Source organism: Microcebus murinus, chromosome 10, assembly GCF_040939455.1.
Source record: "Microcebus murinus isolate Inina chromosome 10, M.murinus_Inina_mat1.0, whole genome shotgun sequence".
Lineage (NCBI taxonomy): Eukaryota > Metazoa > Chordata > Mammalia > Primates > Cheirogaleidae > Microcebus > Microcebus murinus.
Window position 1 is genome coordinate 57570022 of NC_134113.1, and position 26777 is coordinate 57596798.

Below are 26777 nucleotides of genomic sequence, written 5' to 3' on the forward strand. Positions count from 1 at the left end.
ACTTCAGCTGCCTTCTGGGGCTCCGGGGAGGGAGGGCAAAGGAGGAAGGAGGGGCTTGCGGCTGGGGAGAGCCACAAGGCCCACCCCTGGCCGGAAACTGGGGGTGGAGAGGCCCCAGCCCAGTCCACATCAGTCATCCAGCTCTGGGCTGAGCCCGAGAGGCCGGCAAGCCCCACCCCATTTCTCTGGGCACCTCGTGGCCCAAGAGGGTTTGTTTACGAATCCAGCTACCTCCTCCCCCAGCCCGGCCCTCCGCCCGCCCCCAGGGTGGCCCCAGTTTCGTGGGAGGGGGAAACAGAGCCAGCGCTGAGCCTCTCCTCCCCTCCCCTCTCCTCTCTTCTCCTCCCCTCTTCTCCCCTCCCCTCCTCCCCTTCTCTTCGCTCCTCCCCTCCCGTTCCTTCCTCTTCCCCTCTTCCTTTGTCGCCCTGGGAGGACAGATCCTTTTCTCCAGACATGTCATTCTCCTTTTCTGGGAATGGGAAACTGGGGGTGGTGTCACTCTCTCCTCAACTTTGGACTCTGGAGGGGACTAAGGGCTGCTTGTCCCAGGAGAGGAAGGGGAAAGGCACACTGCTTCACTTTTCTTTCTTTCTTTCTTTCTTTCTTTTTTTTGAATGCTGAGCTGCCAGGCAGGATCCCAGTCACCCTTGGGATGCAGGGGTCTGGGTGTGTGTGGGTCACTGGTGAGTGTAAAATGACATTTAGCCTTCAGCACGCCTTGTGGGTGTGGCTAGCTTAGGCTCCCTGAGGAGCCTAAGAGGTTTGAGTATTTGGGGAAGGGAAATGTTTTAATTCTGTTTTTGTTCCAAACTGGAATCCCTAGGGGTCAGATTTAAATGTTCAGAAAAGCTCTGTGTGATCTGTTTGGGGTCTATGCCAGTCTCTGACGCTCCCAGTTCCTTGAGCCTGCCTTCTGTGGTTCTCAAGAATGTATATGGGTTGTGGTCTCAGCAATTTTTCTTCCTCTTTCCCACTGTACCTCAAACTACTGTTGCTTGCATTTAGCAAAGGGTCTTCCAGTTCCAGAGGCCATCATCTAGGCTTACAGTCAGGGCTGGCTTCATGAACCCTCTCTCAGAAGAGAGAATATTCAAGAAAGTTGAGCCAGAGTTCAGCTCCAGCAATAACTAAATTGTGTTCTTGACCAAGTTTCCCAAGCCTCACACAAAAATCTCATTTCCCCCTACCTCCAGCCTTTGTTTCCTCTTCCAGGGCCTTCAAGACCATCAGAGCCACCAAATGGTTGCAGGACTGAATGAGTGCCTTCCTAGTACTAGGTACTACCTCAGCAGGGCTGAATCACAGTAATTCTTAGATAAGGAAACATAAAACAAAGACACAGCAAAGGTACAGAATGAGTCATTTTAAATAATTATAATAGTCATAAAGAACATCAGCAGCCAGTCCTGATTTCTCACAAGAAGTTCTGGGCTTCCCAAACAGAGAAGCCCGCCCAGCTTGTTTCAGTTCTCTTTTGGATTCATTTCTTGCCTCTCCAGGGCTCTTAAAAGACTGAGGAATGTGTGAGATGTTCCATCCAGCTTCTATAGTCACCACTGCACTGATTGATCTTAGCCTGCTTATCACAAACTTGTGATGTGGAAAACCTAGGGTTTTTTGTTCAGAGAGCTAGAAAATAAAGGTTTAGAAGACCGATGAGACTTTATTTTCTTGTTGAAGGACTCTTACTTTTTCTTTTCTTCTATCCTAGAGTAGGTAGGATAGGTAAAAGAAATTTCAGTTAGTTTTATATTTAGCTGTAGTTGACAGCCTACTGAAAGGGAAGGTTACAAGAATGGTGTAAAAAGTGGGGTTTTAGCTGAGTGAGGTGGCACAGGCCTATAGTAGTACCAGCTACGGTGGGAGGATCACTTGCACCCAGAGGTTCAAGGCCAGCCTAGGTAACATAATGAGATCCCTGTCTCTGAAAAGTTTTTTTTTTTTTTTGAAGTAGAATTTTGCATTGTATGAAAAGTTTTTTTGAAAAAGGAGAGGCCAGGTATGGTGGCTAACGCCTATGATCCTAGCACTCTGGGACCCCACGGCCAGAAGATCATTTGAGGTCAGCAGTTGGAGACCAGCTTGAACAAGAGTGAGACCCCGTCTCAACAAAAAAATTAGCCGGGCGTGGTGGCATGTGCCTGTAGTCCCAGCTATTGGGGAGGCTGAGGCAAGAGGATCGCTTGAGCCCAGGAGTTTGAGATTGCAGTGAGCCACGATGATGCTATGATGATGCTACAGCACTCTAGCTCTGGCAACAGAGTCAGATTCTGTCTCAAAAAAAAAAAAAAATACCGAGCAAGAGCAAGATCCTGTCTCTACTAAAAATAGAAATTAATTGGACAACTAAAATTATATAGAAAAAATTAGCCGGGCATGGTGGCGCATGCCTGTAGTCCCAGCTACTTGGGAGGCTGAAGCAGAAGGATCCCTTGAGCCCAGGAGTTTGATATTGCTGTGAGCTAGGCTGATGCCACGGTACTGTAGCTAGGGCAACAGAGTGAGACTCTGTCTCAAAAAAAAAAAAAAAAAAGAGGCCGGGCGTGGTGGCTCACGCCTGTAATCCTAGCACTTTGGGAGGCTGAGGCGGGCGGATTGCTCAAGGTCAGGAGTTCAAAACCAGCCTGAGTGAGACCCAGTCTCTACCAAAAATAGAAATAAATTAATTGACCAACTAAAAATATATATACAAAAAATTAGCCAGGCATGGTGGCGCATGCCTGTAGTCCCAGCTACTCGGGAGGCTGAGGCAGTAGGATTGCTGAGCCCCGGAGATTGAGGTTGCTGTGAGCCAGGCTGACGCCACGGCACTCACTCTAGCCTGGGCAACAAAGTGAGACTCTGTCTCAAAAAAAAAAAAGAAGGAAGGAAGGAAGGAAGGAAGGAAGGAAGGAAGGAAGGAAGGAGGGAGGGAGGGAGGGAGGGAGGGAGGGAAGGAGGGAAGGAGGGAAGGAAGGAAGGAAGGAAGGAAGGAAGGAAGGAAGGAAGGAAGGAAGGAAGGAAGGAAGGAAGGACTGAAGGACTATATACCTATACCAGGCCAGGCTCTGAGAATACAAAGTGAAAAGGTACTAAGTACAGTGGTGCACATGCTTGTAGTCCCAGTTATTTTGGAGGCTGAGGCGGGAGGATTGCTGGAGCCCAGGTGTTCACATCCAGAGTGGGCAACACAGTGAGATCCTGTCTTTTTTTCTTTTTCTTTTGAGACAGAGTCTCACTTTGTTGCCCAGGCTAGAGTGAGTGCCGTGGCGTCAGACTAGCTCACAGCAACCTCAAACTCCTGGGCTCAAGCAATCCTACTGCCTCAGCTTCCTGAGTAGCTGGGACTACAGGCATGTGCCACCATGCCCAGCTAATTTTTTCTATATATTTTTAGTTGTCCAATTAATTTCTTTTCTATTTATAGTAGAGACGGGGTCTCGTTCTTGCTCGGGCTGGTTTTGAACTCCTGACCTCAAGCAAACCACCTGCTTTGGCCTCCCACAGTGCTAGGATTACAGGCATGAGCCAGCACACCCTGCCTGTCTTTTTTTTTAAGTAGGGATGGGGTTTCACTCTGGCTCAGGCTGGTGAGCTCCTGTCTTTTAAGAAAAAATAAATTAAAAAAAAAAACAAAGTGAAAAGGTATCATCCCTGTCCCTAAGGTGCTTAGTAAGTAGTCTAACTAGGGGAGACCAGATAAAGACTGCTAATGGAGGTACATAAAAGGAGCATAGTGATCAGAGTATTCAATACCTGGGGGTGGGGCAAGAAAGACTTCATAGAAGTCAATTCTTATCAAAGATAAAAGTTTGGTAACCCAGAAGGAGGGCAAATTGAGCAAACTGTAATTTCGAAGTTCTGGACATTGGAGACCCAAGAATGCATGGCTTTTGGGGGACACGTCAACAAAGAGCAAAGTGAAGGGTAAGAGAAGGCAGTGGATAGTAATGGTTGATGAGCCTGAAAAAGCACAGGGCAGATCACTAAGAGCCTTGAATGCCATGTAGGAACGTTGACTTAGTACATGTGAGGCTTACATCACAGCCAGGCACAATTTGTGTTCATAGGAGTGGTTTCAAAGTGAAACAACCATCATATGATCACATTGTTTTTCACAGTCATAAGGAGTTATTTAAGTGCTCTCACAAGTGCTTGTGTAGATAAAACACTTACAGGCGTGAGCCACTGCACTCGGCCTTCATTTTTCTTTTAAGTCTAAAAAAAATTTGTTCATGTTTTCTCAAGAGGAATCAGACAAGATGGATCGTGTCGTGTCGTTTGTTCATTTGTTCTCAAGAATTGTCAATAAACTGGTATATATCTAGGATATTCCTCACTGGCCAGGTGCTGAATTCTCTCTTGTTCTGGAGAAGCAAAAAGAGAGGATAGTGAGGCCAGCCACGGTGGCTCACACCTGTAATCCTAGCACTCTGGGAGGCTGAGGCCAGCGGATTGCTCAAGGTCAGGAGTTCAAAACCAGCCTGAGCAAGAGCGAGACCCCGTCTCTACTATAAATAGAAAGAAATTAATTGGCCAACTGATATGTATATAAAAAATTAGCCGGGCATGGTGGCGCATGCCTGTAGTCCCAGCTACTCGGGAGGCTGAGGCAGAAGGATCGCTCGAGCCCAGGAGTTTGAGGTTGCTGTGAGCTAGGCTGACGCCACGGCACTCACTCTAGCCTGGACAACAAAGCAAGACTCTGTCTCAAAAAAAACAAAACAAAACAAAACAAAAAACCAGCCTGAGCAAGAGGGAGACCCGTCTCTACTAAAAAATAGAAAGAAATTAATTGGACAACTAAAAATATATAGAAAAAATTAGCTGGGCATGGTGGTGCATGCCTGTAGTCCCAGCTACTTGGGAGGCTGAGGCAGCAGGATCGCTTGAGCCCAGGAGTTTGAGGTTGCTGTGAGCTAGGCTGACGCCATGGCACTCACTCTAGCCTGGGCAACAAAGTGAGACTCTGTCTCAAAAAAAAAAAAAAAAAAAAGGATAGTGAAAAAGATGATGGCTATTGAATTTCTGAGTCCAAACCTAGGCATCTTTGTACCTGGGATAAAATCAAATCTTAGTTCCTACTTCAGGCACAAACTAGCTTAGAACCATGGGGAAAAAAACACAGGCTTTGGAACTAAACAGTCATAATTTAAGTGTCTGAGCCTCAGTTTTCTCATCTGTAAAAGGGGACAGCAATCTCTTAAATTGGCAGAAAGAATTATATTAGACAATATATGTGAAATATTTAAACTACAGCTCCACGGGATCAGCTCCTCTCCCTCCCTACCCCCAGCAAGTTTAGGTGTGGTCTATTACTGAATACACTAAACAGCTGTTAGAATCTCCAGAGCTTGGCTTACAAAGATGAGTAATGCAGTTTCTTCTCTCCAGGAAATTTCTTTCCTTCTGGAAGTAGTTTCTTATCTACAGTTTCTTCCCTTAGTGTTTCTTAAACTAGGTTTAGGAACTAATCATTTGAAAGAGCTACTTAAAAATGCAGGCTGGGCATGGTGGCTCAAATCTGTAATCCTAGTCTTTAACCCTAGCACTTTGGGAGGCTAAGGTGAGAGGATCACTTGAGGCCTGGAGTTCCAGAACAGTCTGGGAAACATAGTGAGACCCCATCTCTACAAAAAAACACAAAAAACAAAAAAACAGAAAGAATGATTAGCTGGGTGTGTTGGTGCATGGATGTAGGTATCCTCCCCTCCCCCCAAGCCCCCAGCAAAATGCATATTCTTAAGCCCCCACCAGATTTATTTTATTTTATATTGTTTTTTGAAACAGAGTCTCACTTTGTTGCCCGGGCTAGAGTGAGTGCCATGGCGTCAGCCTAGTTCACTGCAACCTCAAACTCCTGGGCTCAAGTAATCCTTCTGCTTCAGCCTCCCAAGTAGCTTGAACTACAGGCATGTGCCACCATGCCCGGCTAATTTTTCCTATATATATTAGTTGTCCAATTAATTTCTTTTTATTTATAGTAGAGATGGGTCTCGTGGTGGGGGGGGTCTCACTCTTGCTCAGGCTGGTTTTGAATTCCTGACCTTGAGCAATCCACCCGCCTGGCCTCCCAGAGTGCTAGGATTACAGGTGTGAGCCACCACGCCCGGGGCCAACCCTCACCAGGTTTATAAGGTCTGGGGTGGGAGTATAGGAAACTGCCTTTTTAAAAAATCTCCCCAGGTCAGGTGAGGTGAGTCATGCCTATAATCCTATCACTCTGGGAGGTCAAGGGGAGAGGATTGCTTGAGCTCAGGAATTTTCAACCAGCTACAGCAAGAGCAAGACTCTGTCTCTACTAAAAACAGAAAACTTTTTCCTGTGAACACATTTGGGGCAAACAAACAAAAAACCACACACAGGGCCGGTCGCGGTGGCTCATGCCTATAATCCTAGCACTCTGGGAGGCCGAGGCGGGCGGATTGCTCGAGATCAGGAGTTTGAAACCAGCCTGAGCAAGAGTAAGACCCTGTCTCTACTATAAATAGAAAGAAATTCATTGGCCAACTGATATATATATATAAAAAATTAGCTGGGTATGGTGGCACATGCCAGTAGTCCCAGCTATTCAGGAGGCTTAGACAGTAGGATTGCATGAGCCCAGGAGTTCGAGGTTGCTGTGAGCTAGGCTGAGGAAGACTCTGTATCAAAAACAAACAAACAAACACACACACACACACACACACACACACACACAAAATAGAATACTTAGTCGGGGGTTGTGGCATGCGCCTCTAGTCACAGCTACTCAGGAGGCTGAGGCAGGAGGATCCCTTGAGCCCAGGAGTTGGAGGCTACAGTGAGCTATGATGATGCCATTTCTGCATTCTACTCATGGTGACAGAGTGAGACTCCATCTCAACAAAGAAAAAAGGAAATTGAACTTCTTCCTCATTCCCCCCTTTCACATAAAAAAATAAAAGATAAAACAGCAACCCAGAGGATTCTGCTAGAGACTATCTGACATAAAGCTTTGAGAAACCTTGATATAGGCAGAGATATAATTAACTATAATGTAATTTGATATAGCTGGGTTTTAATATTTTATATTTAATAATAAAGGTATACAAGAGGATAATGCCATTTGAGCTGTCCTAGGAGTAGAGACAGAATTTTTTTCAGGAGCTAGAAGGTAAGAATAAAAAAGCATTTTTAAAAACAAAACAAATTAAAATTAAGCTCAATTATGTAAATGGTTATACAAGACATCGTATTATTATTATTTTATTTTATTTTGAGACAGAGTCTCGCTTTGTTGCCCAGGCTAGAGTGAGTGCCATGGCGTCAGCCTAGCTCATAGCAACCTCAAACTCCTGGACTCAAGCAATCCTGCTTGCCTCAGCCTCCCAAGTAGCTGGGACTACAGGCATGCACCACCATGCTTGGCTAATTTTTTCTAAATATATTTGTTGGCCAATGAATTTCTTTCTATTTATAGTAGAGACGGGGTCTCACTCTTGCTCAGGCTGGTTTTAAACTCCTGACCTCGAGCAATCCGCCTGCCTCGGGCTCCAGAGTACTAGGATTACAGGCGTGAGCCACTGTGCCTGGCCTATTATTTTTAAACAGGGTCTCTGTCACCCAGGCTAGAGTACAGTGGCTGGATCATAGTGTTAGAAAGGCATAGTTCACCACAACCTCAAAATCCTCTGCTCAATCAATCCTTCTGCCTTAGCCTCCTGAGATCCCACATTGGCAGGATCGTTGAGTGATGATTCTGCCACTGCAGTCCAGCCTGGGCGAAGGAGTGTGATCCTGTCTCAAAAACGAAAAGAGTTTACAGAAAACTTTTTGTGGGACTATTCTGGGTTGGAATCTAACCCTACAAACTCATTAGTTTTGTGACCTAGGTCAAGCTACTTAATGTCCCAGCCTAAATTTTCTCACTTATACTAATCTCCCTCTCTCTTTTTTGAGTCAGAGTTTTGCTGTTACCTGGGCTAGAGTGGCGTGGTGTCAGCAACCTCACAGCAACCTCAAACTCCTAGCCTTAAAGCAATCCTTCTTCTTCAGCCTATGGAGTAGTTGGGACTACAGGCATGCGCTAGCATGCCCGGCTAATTTTTTCTATATATTTTTAGTTGTTTAGCTAGTTTCTTAATATTTTTAGTTGAGATGGGGTGTGGGGGGGTGTCTCACTCTTGCTCAGGCTGGTCTTGAACTCCTGACCTTGAGTGATCCTCCCACCTCTGCTTCCCAGAGTGCTAGGATTAGAGGCCTGAGCCACTGCGCCTGGCACCTGGCCTAATTTACACTAGTATCTGTTAACACTTAAAAATAATTTTCTTACAAGGATGACATAGGGAATGTCACAGGCTTACCCAACATAGCCACCTAACACAATAGGCCGTCAACAACCATTTCACTTTTTCCAAGTCCTGCCCAAAGCAGCAGAGGCCTCAGTTCTTACCTTCAAAGGGCTTAAAATCTTTTAAGAGTATCCAGATTTTAAAAGAACATATAATGAAGTGCTGAATAATGTGCTAATAAAGTGACCACATATACAAGACACAAGTGCTAAAGAGAATGCCTTATCCTGTCACTAACAAGCCATCAAAGCCACCTACAACAAAATAAGGATAAAGGTGGAGGCCAGAAATTCAGATGCCTGGGGTAGTTTTAACCCTCGTGATTCCAAAAAGCAGGAACTCAGCTATATTGCTTTATGTGTAGGCAATAGGCAATATTCATTATTAAAGGGGAAAAAGGAAGTGATTTATTGGATCTTGACTCTGGGAGGCTCTCCAATGCACCTTAGCTCCAAAGAGAAACAAACGCTTGAAATATTAACCGGCCAGTAGTTAGATGGTTAGCACCTTTGTCTGGGGAAACTTAGTAAGATGGCGTTTGCTGGCATTTCACAAAGACTGCATATCAGTCAGCTCAGTATTAACTGATTTTTTGAGTCGTCATATCTTCTCCCGCCGGCACTCAAAGGGCTTACACCCACATTGAGAGGCATCCGCCCGTCCGCCCACCCGTTGGGCGGGGCGGTGAGGATTGAGAGGCACTTTATAAGGGCGGTTAAATGGAAGATTCAAATGAGCCCCCGTGGTGAAGCAGAACTGCGCACTGAATGCCACGGCGCTGACACTTGTTGAGCTGCAGGGATCTGCTGAAGCGTATCACCTAATCTCTGTAAAGACGTCCCCCAAGGGGGGCCAATATGGCGACGAACTGCTCTTGGCACAGCCCTCTACCCTCCCTCGTGATGGGCGGCTAAGGTAACGCCTATTGGTCAATTTGGAGGCGGTGCTGGGCTTAATTCCTCCTCTTATTGGGCTAAATAACTGATGGAGACGCCAATTTTCCTCTGCCCACTCTAAGTTCCCGCCCTCAGAGTGTATTCGGCGTTTAATTGGCCATTAGTCCACATCAATATGTGTCCTTTCCTGTCTGTTTTCGGTGTTAATCCAATCATATCTTTTCTGGCTGCCCGCCTGATTTCTGATTGGTTTCATCAGCTTCATCCTATCCCATTCCCGCCTACTTCTTACCTTTCCTCCCATTAGGATTTTGCCTAGGCATGTCCAGGATCCTGGTTGGTCGTTGTTCTGTCATTCCTATAAAAGCTCTCCCTATCCCTACTGCTCAGGGAGCCCGCCTGGCGGTTAACTGGTTTCTTTGCAAGCCTATCATCTATAGTTCCCGCCCATCTTCACTTCCTGCATCTTTCATTGGTTTTTAAACCTGAGAAGGCGGCCTTTTTGGGCGGACACCACGCACGCAACCTTGTCTTACACGCCTTAGAGAGCAAGCTAGCCTTGCCATTGGATAATCTGACCGTCTTTCTTCCGCAAGTCCCTCCTTTCCCCCTCCCTTATTGGGCGGGGCAGCAGTAAAGGGGCGGAGCCTAGGTCGGGCTTGTGGCGCGCTGCTCCCTCCTCCTTACCCCCCCCTCCCTGTCCGGTCCGGGTTAGCTTGCCTCGTCAGCGTCCGCGTTTTTCCCGGCCCCCCCCAACCCCCCCGGACAGGACCCCCTTGAGCTCGTCCCTCAGCTGCCACCATGAGCGGTAAGGATGAGTCCACTCCACGCTTAGGGGTGGGAGGGGAGTGAGGGGGCGCGCGCGAGGGCCGACCGGGCGGTCCCCGCCGTGAGGGGGGGCGGGCGGGAGGCGGCGGCGGCGGCCTTGGTCCCGCCCGGGGCGGAGGGAAGGGAGGGAGAAGGGGCAGTGGCGGGGCCTCCGAGGAAGAGGGGGATGGGCCGCCCGCCCCGGGGGAGGGGGCAGCGTGGCCTCGCCCGCCCCCTGCCCGCCCCGGCCACGGGGGACGGGCCTTACCCCCCACTATTCGGCCGCCAGCCTGAGGCTCCTCCCGTCAGGGGCTGGAGCCGCGGGGGCGGCCCGAGCACTGGAGGCCCCGCCCGGGCCAACCGCCTCCCTCGTCCGCCCTCTGGCCGCCGCCTGCTCCTAAGCCCTCCTCCCCCACTTTCTGTAGATTTCCCCTCCCCCCCCACCGTCCCGCCCTTTCCACGCCCCTCACCCCGAAACCGCCCTTTCCCTCTAGGGCCCGCCCTCTCTCCGCCCCGAAACCTCCAGATTTCTGACGCCTAGACCCCTTTAGCCCCTTGCCAGTATCCACAAATGTTTCCCCACTCACACTTTTTATCTCTTCTTTCCCCCTTCCCCCCCTTTCATTTTGTTATTTTTTACACTTGTATTTTTCTTTCTTCATCTCTTTTAACTCTAATTTTATTTAGCAAGCTTTCCATCCATTCCCATGTTGTTTCTTGCTTTACCTATCCTTTTTTCCCCAAGGATACTTTTTCTGTTTTCGAAACTCTTTCCACCTGCCTACCATCCTTCATATTTCCTATCCCCAAAACACTTTTTGAATGTTTTCTGAGTCTAATTTTGTGCAAGGGAGAATTGAGGCCCTGCATGCCCTACAGTTACCCCCTCCTCTAATCCATTTTCTTTACACTGGCGCCTTCCACCTTTTAGTCATTGCTGTTTCATGATATCATCCTTTTGCCCTTCCTCACTTTACCTTTTTCTTCCTCCAGCTTTAAGTTGTTTATCTTTTAATTGTTTTTAGACCCAGATCACTCCATAGATGAAATGACAGCTGTGGTGAAGATTGAAAAAGGAGTTGGTGGCAATAATGGTGGCAGTGGTAATGGTGGTGGTGCCTTTTCACAGGCTCGAAGCAGCAGCACAGGCAGTAGCAGCAGCAGTGGAGGAGGAGGAGGAGGGCAGGTAAGTGATAATTAGAGACAGAGTGGGGAAGGTGTTGAGAGGATGTAAATATTCTTAGTAAATTACCTTACTCTTCATAGAAAGCTTTTTAGGGAAGAACTAAAGCATTTTGTAGATAGGGAAGTAAGCACAGAGAGACAAGTGACTTGGAGATCCCCAAAGATGGAAGTTTCAACAATACATATAGGTCAGCTCTTTATTTCTGGTTTTTGCTCTTTGCACTGTGTTGCTGTTTATTTGTTGCATACTGCCCCCTAGGTCGCAGTTGGGTGTTATTAACTCCTTTCCTCTCCCTTATTTTCTGGCCAGGAATCCCAGCCATCCCCTTTGGCTCTGCTGGCAGCAACTTGCAGCAGAATTGAGTCACCCAATGAGAACAGCAACAACTCCCAGGGCCCAAGTCAGTCAGGGGGTACAGGTGAGCTTGACCTCACAGCCACACAACTTTCACAGGGTGCCAATGGCTGGCAGATCATCTCTTCCTCCTCTGGGGCTACCCCTACCTCAAAGGAACAGAGTGGCAGCAATACCAGTGGCAGCAATGGCAGTGAGTCTTCCAAGAATCGCACAGTCTCTGGTGGGCAGTATGTTGTGGCTGCCACGCCCAACTTACAGAACCAGCAAGTTCTGACAGGATTACCTGGAGTGATGCCTAACATTCAGTATCAAGTAATCCCACAGTTCCAGACTGTTGATGGGCAACAGCTGCAATTTGCTGCCACTGGAGCCCAAGTGCAACAGGATGGTTCTGGTCAAATACAGATTATACCAGGTGCAAACCAACAGATCATCACAAATCGGGGAAGTGGAGGCAATATCATTGCTGCTATGCCAAACCTACTGCAGCAGGCTGTCCCCCTCCAAGGCTTGGCTAATAATGTGCTCTCAGGACAGACTCAGTATGTGACCAATGTACCAGTGGCCCTAAATGGGAACATCACTTTGCTACCTGTCAATAGCGTTTCTGCAGCTACTTTGACTCCCAGCTCTCAGGCAGTTACGATCAGCAGCTCTGGGTCCCAGGAGAGTGGATCACAGCCCGTCACCTCAGGGACTGCCATCAGTTCTGCCAGCTTGGTGTCATCGCAAGCGGGTTCCAGCTCCTTTTTCACCAATGCCAATAGCTACTCAACGACTACTACCACCAGCAACATGGGGATTATGAACTTTACCACCAGCGGATCATCAGGGACCAACTCTCAAGGGCAGACACCCCAGAGGGTCAGTGGGCTACAGGGGTCTGATGCTCTGAACATCCAGCAGAACCAGACATCTGGAGGCTCACTGCAAGCAAGTCAGCCGAAAGAGGGAGAGCAAAACCAGCAGACACAGCAACAACAAATTCTTATCCAGCCTCAGCTAGTTCAAGGGGGACAGGCCCTTCAGGCCCTCCAAGCAGCACCATTGTCAGGGCAGACCTTTACAACTCAAGCTATCTCCCAGGAAACCCTCCAGAACCTCCAGCTTCAGGCTGTTCCAAACTCTGGCCCCATCATCATCCGGACACCAACAGTGGGACCTAATGGACAGGTCAGTTGGCAGACTCTTCAGCTGCAGAACCTCCAAGTTCAGAACCCACAGGCCCAGACAATCACCTTAGCCCCAATGCAGGGTGTTTCCTTGGGGCAGACCAGCAGCAGCAACACCACTCTTACACCCATTGCCTCAGCTGCCTCCATTCCTGCCGGCACAGTCACTGTGAATGCTGCTCAACTTTCCTCCATGCCTGGCCTCCAGACCATTAACCTCAGTGCATTGGGTACTTCAGGAATCCAGGTGCACCAGCTTCCAGGCCTGCCGTTGGCTATAGCAAATGCCCCAGGTAAGTCTTTCCAGTCTTTCCAGTCTTTTACATAGGAACTAACTCTAGAATCTTAGCTGCAACTGTTGAGTCTAAAGAAGGGAATAGAGAGAGCCTTTTGTAATAAAACTTTCTTGAGGGCTAGTTATTTAGGCAAGTCAGAGAAATAGCAGTGATACTGTATAAGTCATTTAGAACTGAATTAAAGGAAACTTTTTTTCAGTTAATTTGATGAGAAAGGAGCACTTCTGGGTAACATGGGGGGGGGAATCTGTGTACTTCCAGGTGTTTTTGGTGCTACAGAGGAAGGGTTGGCAAATTTTTTCTGTCTTTACAGGTACTAGATATTTTAGTCTTGTGGGCCATATGGGGGTATGTTTTTTATATGTTATTTTACACCCTTTTAAAGTGTAAAACTGTTCTTAGTTCTAGGGCTTTTGTCCTGTGGGTCAGTTCCTCTATAGAATAAAAATTGATTATGAACATGATCTATTTGTAGAACAGTTTTTTCTTATGAACAGCACCTCCTAATTGAGGGAAAAGTGATCTTACGGATTCCAGAATGATTTTCCAACAAAGTAAATTCACTGGTTAATCTTTAGTTAACCAGAATATCTCACACGGTACAATGTGGTCAATAAGGGTTTCATTTTTTTTTTTTAACTTCTGGTTACCTTAATTTTTTAATTTTTTTTTTTTTGAGACAGTTTCCCTCTGTTGCTCAGGCTAGAGTGCCATGGCATCAGCCTAGCTCACAGCAAGCTCAAACTCCTGGGCTCAAGCAATACTCCCACCTCGGCCTCCCAGAATGCTAGTATTATAGGCGTGAGCCACCATGCCCAGCTAATTTTTTCTATATATTTTTAGTTGGTCAGTTAGATTCTTTCTGTTTTTAGTAGAGACGGGGTCTCGCTCTTGCTCAGGCTGGTTTCAAACTCCTGACCTTGAGCCATCCTACCGCCTCAGCCTCCCAGAGTGCTAGGATTACAAGCGTGAGCCCGGCCACTGCCACGTTCATAGTCTTAACAAAAAAAAAAAGGAATAACAAGAGCATTGAAGGGAAAGTGAATCATGGAAGAGTTTTGTTGGAATTGCATATTGAATCTGTTAACCACAATATTCAGTCTTTTATTTTGAACTACATTTCACTATTGGTTAATTTGAAATTTAAAAGATATTCATAAAATAAAGATGAAAGTCTGTTTAGAATTTACAATTTTAAATTCCATTGTATGGAGATATTTTTTTTTTTTTTTTTTTTTTGAGACAGAGTCTCACTTTGTTGCTCAGGCTAGAGTGAGTGCCATCGAGTCAGCCTAGCTCACAGCAACCTCAGTCTCCTGGGCTCAAGCAATCCTGCTGCCTCAGCCTCCTGAGTAGCTGGGACTACAGGCATGTGCCACCATGCCCAGCTAATTTTTTTCTATATATATTAGTTGGCCAATTAATTTATTTTCTATTTATAGTAGATACGGGGGTCTCACTCTTGCTCAGGCTGGTTTCGAACTCCGGATCTCGAGCAATCTGTCTGCCTCGGCCTCCCAGAGTGCTAGAATTACGGGCAGGTGGGCGTGAGCCACCGCCCTTGCCTGATTTTCTAGATGAGGAAATTGAGGTACAGAGAAGCACTTAAGTGATGGGACAACAGAACTGAGGCTAGTTCTAAAGTGTAACCTGTTAGTTTTAACTCAGGAGTTGAGATATTCTTTAATTGTTAAAAATGTTTTAGAGCTGGGCGTGGTGGCTCATGCCTGTAATCCTAGCTCTCTGGGAGGTTGAGGCGGGTGGATCGTTTGAGCTCAGGGGTTCGAAACCAACCTGAGCAAGAGCAAGACTCCGTCTCTACTATAAATAGAAAGAAATTAATTGGACAGCTAATATATATAGAAAAAATTAGCCAGGCATGGTGGCACATACCTGTAGTCCCAGCTACTCCAGAGGCTGAGGCAGCAGGATTGCTTGAGCCCAGGAGTTTGAGGTTGCTGTGAGCTAGGTTGATGCCACTGCATTCTCACTCTAGCCTGGGCAACAAAGCAAGACTCTGTCTCAAAAAAAAAAAAAAATGTTTTAGAAAAGGTGTCTTTGCTTTAAGATTTAGTACTCTCGAACTGACAGGTGTATTATAGACTGACTAAAAATTTATGGGAGTAGAAATGGGAAAAGTTTTATAAAAACAGAACTCAACAACTTGAAAAGTTAGACTCCTTGGGTATTCTACACCAACATGTTTGTTTTTTCTTTGTTCTTTTAAGTTGTTGTATCTGACATTTTTGCTCTTCTTCAAAAGAAAGCAAGACCATGGGTTTATTCAAGTTAATTTGGATCCTCGTAATTTCTAAAAGGTTTATGATTGGGCTCTAGAGAACAGTTATGAGGCATTCTCATTGCTAAATCATGCTTGGAGGAAGTCTGTCATTTAATATGTCATAGGATAGGGGTACCTAGTTGTTATTGATGGCCTCTCAGCTCAAGAAAATGCATGAGTTTTTGTAAGGTAACAGCGGCTTGACACTCACTAATGAGAAAATGAGACACTGAAAAACCATTTTGTGAGAGTTGAGATTTTTTGCTTCATTAACTGTGGTTTTTGAAGACAGAAGTTTCCTCTTTTCTGGCTAGTCATAACTGCAACATTTTTTCCCATTTAATTGATCTGACTTTATCCTTAATGAAAGATAATAAAATAATTTTCTGGAAGCTTAGTGCTTTTCAGCTTTTGCCTGCCTGTTATAAAGTATCTCATTTTACCTCCTTTTCTGGTATATAGTGATTTTACTGGAAAATTTGACTTCTTGGCAATATGTTCAGCCTCTTGGCAGTATAACCTAGAAAGATCATTGGATGTGAAATTCTAATATACATAACTGTACAAAATGAGGTATTATTACATGGTTGTAGAGGACTACAGCTTTTTATTTTGGAGACAAAAGTCTCATTCTGTTGCCCTGGGTAGAGTGCCCTGGTGCCTGGCATTATTAGCCTAGCTCATGGCAACTTCAAACTCCTGAACTCAAGCATTCCTCCTGCCTCAACCTCCTGAATAGATGGGACTACAGGCACATGCCACTACTCCCAGCTAACTTTTTCTATTTTTTTAGTTGCTAAGCTAATTTTTTTTTTCTGTTTTTAGTAGAGATGGGGTACTCACTCAGTCCTGTTCAGGCTGATCTCGAACTCCTGAGCTCAAGTGATCCTCTTGCCTCTCAAGTGATCCTCTTGCCTCGGCCTCCCAGAGTGCTAGGATTACAGGTGTGAGCCACTGCACCTGGTTCACATTTATTATTATGAGCTAATTAATTATTGTTTTGAGACAAGGTCTCACTCTGTCACCGTGGCTAGAGTACCGTGGTGTCATGATAGCTCACTGCAATCTCCAGCTCAAGTGATCCTCCTGTCAGCCTCCTCAGTGGCTGGGACTACAAGTGCAAACTACCACACCTGGCTGAATATTTTTATTTTTTGTAGACACAGGGGTCTCACTTTTGCCCAGGCTGGTCTCAAACTCCTGAGCTCAAGCCATCCTTCCACCTCAGCCTCCCAAAATGCTAGGATTAAAGGTGTGAGCAACCGTGCCCAGTCATATTTATTATTTTTTAAAATAATCTTTTAAAAGTCTTGAAGCTCTCCTATTGACTTTTCATTCTGTTTACCTTCTGTGTGCTGAATACATAGGAAAAGTCACAAACTTAGAACCAAAATAAACCAGCTACCTCTATGTTCCTGTGTTTTCCATGACTCTGCTCCTGGTGGGTGGTAGTGAGGGAGGGACCAAGCTGTAAACTGAGTTTAGTTTCCAGACAGTGAAATGATCTGTGTGCTCTTTGAAAAGTCATCAGTAGCTTTCTTTTCTTTTTTTTTTTATCAACACCCTTTCTTCTTAATCAGCACTTTTTTGGCTTATTTTGTGCTCATACTCTCATAGATCTTGATTTTTCCCCCCCACTGCTAAATCCTGAAAACTTTTGCTCCAGGTGCAGGGGTGGGGGTGGGGGGAGCTTTGAAAGATTAAATTTGGATGACTTCTTGGGAGTTCTGCCTAATAAAGAGTTCAGGGCTGGGTTTTGGCAGGAGAACAGAACATATTTCCTTGATGGCTATAATTCATTCAAGAAGCAAATTTCAGGCACTAAAAATAAAAATTTCACATCTGCTGGGTTTTATTGGGGTCAGGAAAATGTCTTCTCTTAGAAGTTAAGTTGAATATGATACTAAGGTTAGTTTGCCAACAGTGTCACTAAACTTGGGGTCAGATTGCTGAGACCTAATTTGTTAGAAACTTGTGTTTTAGACTTATTAGTACATTTGAACATTAGTGATAAGTAGGTTTAGATGATTAAAATGTCTTCATTATTATTTTAGTGTAAAAGGTCATGAGAGAATTTTCTATTTTAAGATAGTATGTTTTACTATATATAACATCAAATGTTTCTGTATCTATTGCTCTCTTTGTCTAATGTTTGTTTCTTAAGGTGATGTTTAATGCTTTTAAAATGGTGATTTCCATTTAAGTAGACAAGATCTCCTTTAAAATCTAGGTACCTTGATTGATTTGAAAATCAGTGGGATATGAGAAGACAGTCTTTAGACCTTTTCATTCGCTCCTATTTATTCATTCCAGTGGCTTTCTCTAAATGACGTCATTGTTAAATCACATTGCCTTGTGTAATGTGGCCATTTTAGTTCTTTTTTTCCTTGAAACAGAGTCTTGCTTTGTTGCCCAGGCTAGAGTGAGTGCCGTGGCATCAGCCTAGCTCACAGCAACCTCAAACTCCTGGGCTCAAGCAATCCTTCTGCCTCAGCCTCCCGAGTAGCTGGGACTACAGGCATGTGCCACCATGCCTGACTAATTTTTTCTATATATATATTAGTTGGCCAATTAATGTTTTTCTATTTATAGTAGAGACGGGGTCTTGCTCTTGCTCAGGCTGGTTTTGAACTCCTGACCTCGAGCAATCTGCCTGCCTCTGCCTCCCAGAGTGGTAGGATTACAGGCGTGAGCCACCTGGCCCGGCCGCCATTTTAGTTCTTAATTAAATAAGGAGAGCACAAGGATGCTTAGTGTTTCAGAAAAGTTTAGTTATCTGTTTTGTTCTCGTATCTCCTTTTCCCTTTGTTTCATTTTGTAAAGTAGCATGTAAACGTGCTTTTGCCACTGATAATTTAGTTTTGCTCATTCCTTGCTTTGAATTGTTTTGTTTTCTCTCTTTGAAATGTTTCAAAATGTAAGGTAGACTTCTGTAGAAAAGCTTTGTTAAATAATGCTTTGTAAGTTATTTATTGGGTATTTGTTAATATTAATAATTGAGTTTTTTTTTTTTTTTTTTGAGACAGAGTCTCGCTTTGTTGTCCAGGCTAGAGTGAGTGCCGTGGCGTCAGCCTAGCTCACAGCAACCTCAAACTCCTGGGCTCGAGTGATCCTACTGCTTCAGCCTCCCAGGTAGCTGGGACTACAGGCATGCGCCACCATGCCCGGCTAATTTTTTATATATATATCAGTTGGCCAGTTAATTTCTTTCTATTTTATAGTAGAGACGGGGTCTCACTCTTGCTCAGGCTGGTTTTGAACTCCTGACCTTGAGCAATCCGCCCGCCTCGGCCTCCCAAGAGCTAGGATTACAGGCGTGAGCCACAGCGCCCGGCCTAATAATTGAGTTTTTTTCACTTGGCTGATTAATTGAAAAATAAGCACACCATGCTTCACATTTCTTTTATTTTGAGACAGAGTCTCGCTTTGTTGCGCAGGCTAGAGTGAGTGCCGGGTGTCAGCCTAGCTCACAGCAACCTCAAACTCCTGGGCTCAAGCAGTCCTGCTGCCTCAGCCTCCCGAGTAGCTGGGACGACAGGCATGCACCACCATGCCTGGCTAATTTTTTTCTATATATATTAGTTGACCAATTAATTTCTTTCTATTTATAGTAGAGACAGGGTCTCACTCTTGTTCAGGCTGGTTTCGAACTCCTGACCTGGAGCAGTCCGCCGGCCTCTGCCTCCCAGAGTGCTAGGATTATAGGCGTGAGCCAACGCGCCTGGCCCATGCTTCACATTTCTTACAGAAAGTGTGTCCCAGTAGTATTATCTTTTTCTTCAATAGCAGTGTACAGGGCCTGGTGTGCTAAAGGATGATTTAAAAATGTATTTACCCACATTGTGTCTATATTGCTAATACTGTGCTAGATTTTAATAATTGTTTTCCTTAGGAGACCCTGTAAAAAGTTTTAAAGTGAATCTTTGAGAGTTGGTTGCCAATCTGTGCTGTAATCAGAATTTGTACTTTTTCTTCAGTGTTTTTTTGGGACTGTGAATGGCTTATGGAAACTGGGCAGTATTACTTGTTTGACAAGTTTAGATGTGCATATCTAATTTACTATGAATCCTCCTCACCTATGTACAAAATAAATAATAATGCAACCACTTTGAAGAAGGAAGTATAAAATGCCTGTTTTAAAAGACAAACACTTGCCTTTTAAGAGATGAGAGAACTAAGTTAAAAAATCTGTAAATCACTAAACATTAAAAAACATATAACACTAATTTTTTTTTACTTAAAACACTGATTTTTACAAGAAAGCAAATATTTGCTGCTAATAATGTAAATTAAGTGCAATCGAGATGGCTGTTTTTATTTATTTAATTTTTAATTTTTATTTTTTGAGACACAGTCTTGCTCAGTTGCCCAGGCTAGAGTGCCGTGGCATATTAGCCTAGCTCACAGCAACCTCAAACTTCTGGGCCAAAGCAATTCTCTTGCCTCAGCCTCCCTAGTAGCTGGGACTATAGGCACGCGTCACCATGCCCAGCTAATTTTTTCTATTTTTACTTGCTGGCTAATTTTTTTTTCTGTTTTTAGTAGAGATGAGGGTCTAATTCTTGCTCAGGCTGGTCTCAAACTCCTGACCTCAAGTGATCCTCCAGCCTCAGCCTCCCAGACTGCTAGGATTACAGGCGTGAGCCACTGAGCCTAGCCGAGATGGCCCTTTTTAAATTATTCAGTATGTTCTTTATTGAATGTGACCCTGTTTTGATGGCTTAAAAAATTAACAGCTTTTTGCAGGTATAATACAATTAAATCAGACCATCCATGGTGTTAGCAATTAGACTAAAGATTGCTAGAAACCCTCATTTGCTCTAATATCCTCATTTAAGCAAAGCCTAAGGTGTAGAAAGATTCAATGACTTGCCAAAGGTTGGTGACACAATTTAAAGAGTAACAGGTTTTTTTGAGCCTGAGCAAGAGTGAGACCCTGTCTCTACTATAAATAGAAAGAAATTAATTGGCCAACTAATATATATAGAAAAAATTAGCCGGGCATGGTGGCACATGTCTGTAGTCCCAGCTACTCAGGAGGCTGAGGCAGCAGGATTGCTTGAGCCCAGGAGTTTGAGGTTGCTGTGAGCTAGGTTGATGCCATGGCACTCTCACTCTAGCCTGAGCAACAAAGCAAGACTCTGTCTCAAAAAAAACAAAAACAGTAACAGGTTTTTTGACTTTCAGATCAGTATCCTTTCTACGGCATACACTATTATCTTTTCTTTTCTCTCTCTCTCTCTCTCTTTTTTTTTTTTTTTTTTGAGACAGAGTCTCCCTTTGTTGCCCAGGCTAGCATGAGTGCGGAGGTGTCAGGCTAGCTCACAGCAACCTCAAACTCCTGGGCTCAAGCAATCCTTCTGCCTCAGCCTCCCGAGTAGCTGGGACTACAGGCATGTGCCACCATGCCTGGCTAATTTTTTCTATATGTATTAATTGTCCAATTAATTTCTTTCTATTTATAGTAGAGATGGGGTCTTGCTCTTGCTCAGGCTGGTTTCAAACTCCTGACCTCAAGCAATCCGCCCACCTCGGCCTCCCAGAGTGCTAGGATTACAGGTATGAGCTCCTGTGCCCTGCCGGCCAAGCATACACTATTTTCTTATCTTTTACCAGGACTTCTCTCAAGTATGCAAATGGGTTTTTTTGGTCTATTTCAGTGGATTTTTGTCTACTTCAGTTATTCTGAAAGGTTATTAATATTTGTAGCCTACAGCAGTAGGAACAAAAAGAAACAAATAATATGGTTAATCAGCTTCTTTATAAACTTCCTTATGAATCAGAATTTATTGTAACCAGATTGGTTAATTTGAATTTATTTAATCTGTAATCAAATGAAGTATAAATCTGTGGTCCCCAACTCCTGGTCCTTGGATCAGTACTGGTCTGTGGCCTGTTAGGAACCAAGCTGTACAGCAGGAAGTGAGTGGCACACGAGAGAGTGAAGCTTCCTCTGTATTTTTTTAAATTTATTTTTTTTCTTTCTTTTTTTATTTATTTATTTTTTCTTTTATTTATTTTTATTATTATTATGGGTTTTTTTTCTTTATTCTTTTGTTTCACTTGAGATTCAGGTCAAGATGTATTTTATTTTTGTTTTGAGACAGTCTCTCACTGTTGCCCTGAATCGAGTGCCATGGCGTCAGCCTAGCTCACATCAACCTCAAACTCCTGGGCTCAAGTGATCCTCCTCCCTTAGCCTCCCCAGTAGCAGAGACTACAGGTGCACGCCACTATGGCCAGCTCAGTTTTCTATTTTTAGTAGAGACTGAGTCTCACTCTTGCTCAGGCTGGTCTCAAACTCCTGAGCTCAAGTGATCCTCCCTACTGGTTTCCCAGAGTGCTAGGATTACAGGCATGAGCCATTGCACCTGGCCAGCTTGGTTTGTATTTACAGCAGCTCCCCATCACTCTCGTCACTGCATAATCTCCTTTCAGATCAGGCAGCAGCACATTCTCATAAGAGCACAAACCCTACTGTAAACTGCACTTGTGAGGGATCTAGATTGTGTACTCCTTATGAGACTAATGCCTGATGATCTGAGGTGGTGACGCTAGCATTGGGGAGTGGCTGCAAATACAGATTATCATTAACAGAGAGGTTTGACTAGACAATAAATGTAATGCACTTGAATCATCCTGAAACCATCCTTCCCTACCTCCACCCCAGTCCGTGGAAAAATTGTCTTCCATGAAACCTGTCCCTGGTGCCAAAAAGGTTGGGGACTACTGTTATAAATGATCAGTGAGGCGATCAAAACATAGGAAGGTTAGGAAGGTAATCCTAGCACTCTGGGAGGCTGAGGAGGATCGCTCAAGGTCAGGAGTTTGAGACCAGCCTGAGCAAGAGTGAGACCCTGTCTCTACTAAAAATAGAAAGAAATTAATTGGCCAACTAAAAATATATATAGAAAAAATTAGCCGGGCATGGTGGCGCATGACTGTAGTCCCAGTTCCTCAGGACGCTGAGGCAGAAGAATGGCTTGAGCCCAGGAGTTTGAGGTTGCTGTGAGCTAGGCTGACACCAGGGCACTCTAGCCCGGGAAACAGAGTGAGACTCTGTCAAAAAAAAAAAAAAGAACCATAGGAAGAGAGGAGCAAGATGGCAAAAGAGAAATATAGCCTATATAAATCAGCCTTTGAAATCAAGATGGTCAGCTGTGTCCTATCTGGCAGGGGAGTTAACCCCTCTTTTAAATATTTTTTCATAATTAGGAAGATCCTGACTGTTTCTTTTTATTTCTCTGATATGCTGGAGACATTGTTACATCAAAATTTATCTTCTTATTCTTCTCTCTGTTTTTTTTTCCCCCCAATTTCAGCATATTAAGGGGTATAAATGTTTAGGTTACATATATTACCTCCCCCCCCCCAGTCAGAGCTTCAAGTGTGTTCATCTGTCAGACAGTGTACACCATATCCATTAGGTGTGAATGTACTCATCCTCCCTCCTCCCTTACCTGTTATTTTCCATCTTATTCTGGAATTCCCTTCAGTGCCTTCCTTCCCATAGCCCTCACATTTCTGATTTCAAACTACATCCTCTGCTGTACTTTGGGGGATATGATTCAACAACTCTTTAAGAGACTATACAGGGTCCAATTTTGTCCAAGTCTCACATCAACAATGTATAATATTTCTTCTGGTTATTGGTGGTATGATATCTGAAAGTATCCTGCTTAGAATTCTGTGGCAGTTTCTTGTACTCTGAAAAAAATGTATATAAAAATTTTATGTAGGCCATTTGTCTTAAAGACAGTAAAAGCCCTTAACTCTGAAAACTGTATTTGGATATTTTCCAAATCAACAATAGGTTTCTTTTTCTTTCTTTTTTTTTTTTGAGACAGAGTCTCACTTTGTTGCCCAGACTACAGTGAGTGCCGTGGCGTCATCCTTGCTCACAGCAACCTCAAACTCCTGGGCTCAAGTGATCCTCCTGCCTCAGCCTCCCAAGTAGCTGGGACTACAGGCATGTGCCACCATGCCCAGCTAATTTTTTCTATATATATTAGTTGGCCAATTAATTTCTTTCTGGTTTATAGTAGAGACAGGGTCTCGCTCTTGCTCAGGCTGGTCTCGAACTCCTGAACTCAAATGATCTGATCCACCTGCCTTGGCCTTCCAGAGAGCTAGGATTACAGGCGTGAGCCACTCGGCCAACAATAGGTTTCTTTGTTTGATTTGATGTTCTTTGGAAAGAATATCTGGCACTGTCACATTTTATAAGGCTGCTTATTTTTTTTTTTCCTTTTGTAGAGACGGGTCTCGCTATGTTGCCCAGGCTGGTCTTGAACTCTTGGCCTCAAGCAATTCTCTCGCCTGGGCCTCCCAAAGACTTGGGATTACTGATATGAGCAATTATGCCCAGTTTAAGGCTTCTTATTTAGCCTTAACTGCTGTTTAAGAAATTCAATCATATAGCCAGGCCTTGTGGCTCACACCCTTCAATCCTAGCACTTTGGGAGGCCAAGGTGGGAGGATCCCTTCAGTCCAGCCTGAGCAACATGGTGAGACCCCATCTATTAAAAAAATTAAAAATTAGCCAGGCTTGGTGGTGCACACCTGTAGTCTCAGCTACTCAGGAGGCTGAGATGAGAGGATCACTTGAGCCTAGGAGTTTAAAGTTACAGTGAGCCACTATCATGCTACTCTGCACTCTAGCCTGGGCAACAGAGTGAGACCCTGTCTCAAAAAATGAAAAACAAACAAACAAAAATGAAATTAAGTCATACTTATGGTTTGTTTATCTTAACCATCAGCATTTACTGAACAGTATATACTTAGTGATATAATTGCTCCAAGCAGGCACAAGAATAAGAAACAAAAGTGTAAAAATAAAAATGGATTCCAATTTTTGATCCCTCATTCATAGACAAGTTTAGCAAAATTTATTCAGCATTTATTATTATGTGTCAGATGTGCTAGGCTCTTGTTCATTTGAACAGATGTGGTCTTTGCCTTCTTGGAGTTCAGGGCACTTAAGAGAAGGGACCAGTTTTCCCTCAGCTATTCCTGAGAGTTGCAGCAAAATGTATGAAATAATAGGGACACAAACATTTTTAATTTATATTATAGTCTTTTGGTGTACTGTGTCATATGTTCTCAGGTTATTTATTTATTTATTTATTTTTTTGAGACAGAGTCTCACTTTGTTGCCCAGGCTAGAGTGAGTGCCGTGGCGTCAGCCTAGCTCACAGCAACCTCAAACTCCTGGGCTCAAGCGATCCTGCTGCCTCAGCCTCCCGAGTAGCTGGGACTACAGGCATGTGCCACCATGCCCGGCTAATTTTTTTGTATATATATTAGTTGGCCAATTAATTTCTTTCTATTTTATAGTAGAGACGGGGTCTCGCTCTTGCTCAGGTTGGTTTCAAACTCTTGAACTCAAATGATCCGCCCGCCTCGGCCTCCCAGAGAGCTAGGATTACAGGCGTGAGCCACCGCGCTCGGCCTAGGTTATTTATTTTTGAGACCAGAGCTCACTCTGTCACCTGGACTAGAGCACAGTGATGTCATTATAGCTCACAGCATCAAACTCCTGGGCTCAAGCGATCCTCCTGCCTCAGCCTCTTGAGTAGCTGGGGGAACCGGCTTGGGCCACTGTGCCAGGATGGGCTATTTATTTTTAATTAGAAATGCTGTCATGTCCTTTTATATTTTCTTAACCGTTTATCCTTTTACTTATAATTTTAGCTTAAGTTTGTAAAGAAGTATAGAAAAGAAGAAAAAGAAATGCATAAATATTGTGATTTATTTAATGATAGTTTTGTTTTCACTGTTAAATGCCTAGCATTTACATATTTATAGGGGGAAATTGCTTAAAAATGAAAGAATATGCAAAGTGATACAGTTTTTAAGAAATAATTATTTTTATTCTCAGGTGGTTTGTGGTCCCAAAAAAAAAAAAAAAAAAGAAATAATTATTTTTATTTTTTATTTATTTATTTTTTTGAGACAGAGTCTCGCTTTGTATGCCCAGGCTAGAGTGAGTGCCATGGCATCAGCCTAGCTCACAGCAACCTCAAACTCCTGGGCTCAAGCAATCCTGCTGCCTCAGCCTCCCGAGTAGCTGGGACTACAGGCATGTGCCACCATGCCTGGCTAATTTTTTCTATATATATTAGTTGTCCAATTAATTTCTTTCTATTTATAGTAGAGACGGGGTCTTGGTCTTGCTCAGGCTGGTTTCGAACTCCTGACCTCGAGCAATCTGCCCGCACGCCTCGGCCTCCCAGAGTGCTAGGATTACAGGCATGAGCCACCTTGCCCGGCCGAAATAATTATTTTTAGAGTTGGGGGCAGTGGCTTACACCTATAATCCCAGCTACTGGGGAGGCTGAGGGCAATATATATATATACATATATATATTTTTTGAGACAGGGTCTCACTCTGTCACCCTGGGTAGAGTGCAGTTGCTTCATCATAGCTCACTTCAACTTCAAATTCCTCGGCTCAAGCCATCCTCCTGCCTCGGCCTTCTGAGTAGCTGGGACTATAGGTGCATGCCAACAGGCCTGGCTGATTTTTTTTCTATTTTTAGTAGAGAGGGGATCTCACTCTTGCTCAGGTCTTGAACTCCTGAACTCAAGCAGTCCTCCTGCCTAAGCCTCCCTGAGTGCTAAGATTACAGGTGTGAGCCACTGCACCCAGCCCAGAATTTTTTTTCCTGCAAAACTGAAACTCTATACCCATTAAACAACTCCCATTTTCCCCTCCCCTAGCCCCAGCCCCTGGCAATCACCATTCTACTTTGTTTCTATGAATATTTCTACTTTAGATAACTTATGTAAGCAAAATCATACAGTATTTATCTTTTTGTGATTGGCTCATTTTACTTAGCATAAGGCCCTCAAAGTTCATCCATGTTGTAGCGTGTGACAGGATTTTCTTCTTTAATAAGACTGAATAATAATCCATTGAACATATATACATTATTTTACTTATCTAATCATTCCTCAGTGGATATGTGAATTGCTTCCACTTCTTGGCTATTGTGACTGAAGCTGCTATGAACATGGGTGTGCAAGTATCTCTCAATTCCTGTGGCTATATAGCCAGAAGTAGGATTACTTGGGGCTGTGCGCTGTAGCTCATGCCTATAATACAAGCAATTTGGAAGGCTGAGGCAGGAGGATAGCTTGAGGCTAGGAGTTTGAGACCAGCCTAGGCAACATAGTGACACCCTGTCTCTGCAAAAAAAAAAAAAAAAAAATTAGCCAGGCATGGTGGTGAGAACATGTAGTCCTAGCTACTTGAAAAGGCTGAGGCAGGAGGATTGTTTGAGCAATACAGTGAGCTCTGATGATGTCACTGCACTCCAGCCTGGGTGACAGAGACCTTGTCTCCAAACAACAACAAAAAGAAGTAGGATTGCTGGATACAGTAATTCTATTTTTTTTTTTTTTTTTTTTGAGACAGAGTCTCGCTTTGTTGCCCAGGCTAGAGTGAGTGCCGTGGCGTCAGCCTAGCTCACAGCAACCTCAAACTCCT

At 44.3% G+C, this 26777-nt stretch overlaps 1 protein-coding gene and 1 long non-coding RNA gene across 3 annotated transcripts in view; one reads left to right on the forward strand and one right to left on the reverse strand.

Moving 5' to 3' along the window:
• Positions 1 to 1352: 1352 nt before the first annotated feature.
• Positions 1353 to 10387, reverse strand: LOC105870783 (uncharacterized). 2 transcript variants are annotated; one of them, XR_012921445.1, is made up of 2 exons: positions 10263 to 10387; positions 1353 to 1707 (listed from the first exon to the last, which is right to left on the reverse strand). It is a non-coding gene; the product is annotated as an uncharacterized LOC105870783 (long non-coding RNA). The 2 variants fall into 2 exon arrangements; XR_001153769.3 differs by lacking the exon at positions 10263 to 10387 and adding an exon at positions 9480 to 9846.
• Positions 9880 to 26777, forward strand: part of SP1 (Sp1 transcription factor) — a 34853-nt gene continuing 17955 nt past the window's right edge. Inside the window, exons 1-3 of the mRNA XM_012763604.2 lie at positions 9880 to 9995; positions 11020 to 11180; positions 11490 to 13002. Of these exons, the coding sequence (XP_012619058.1) occupies positions 9989 to 9995; positions 11020 to 11180; positions 11490 to 13002 (1681 nt within the window). The 5' untranslated portion in view covers positions 9880 to 9988. The remainder of the gene's footprint in view (positions 9996 to 11019; positions 11181 to 11489; positions 13003 to 26777) is intronic.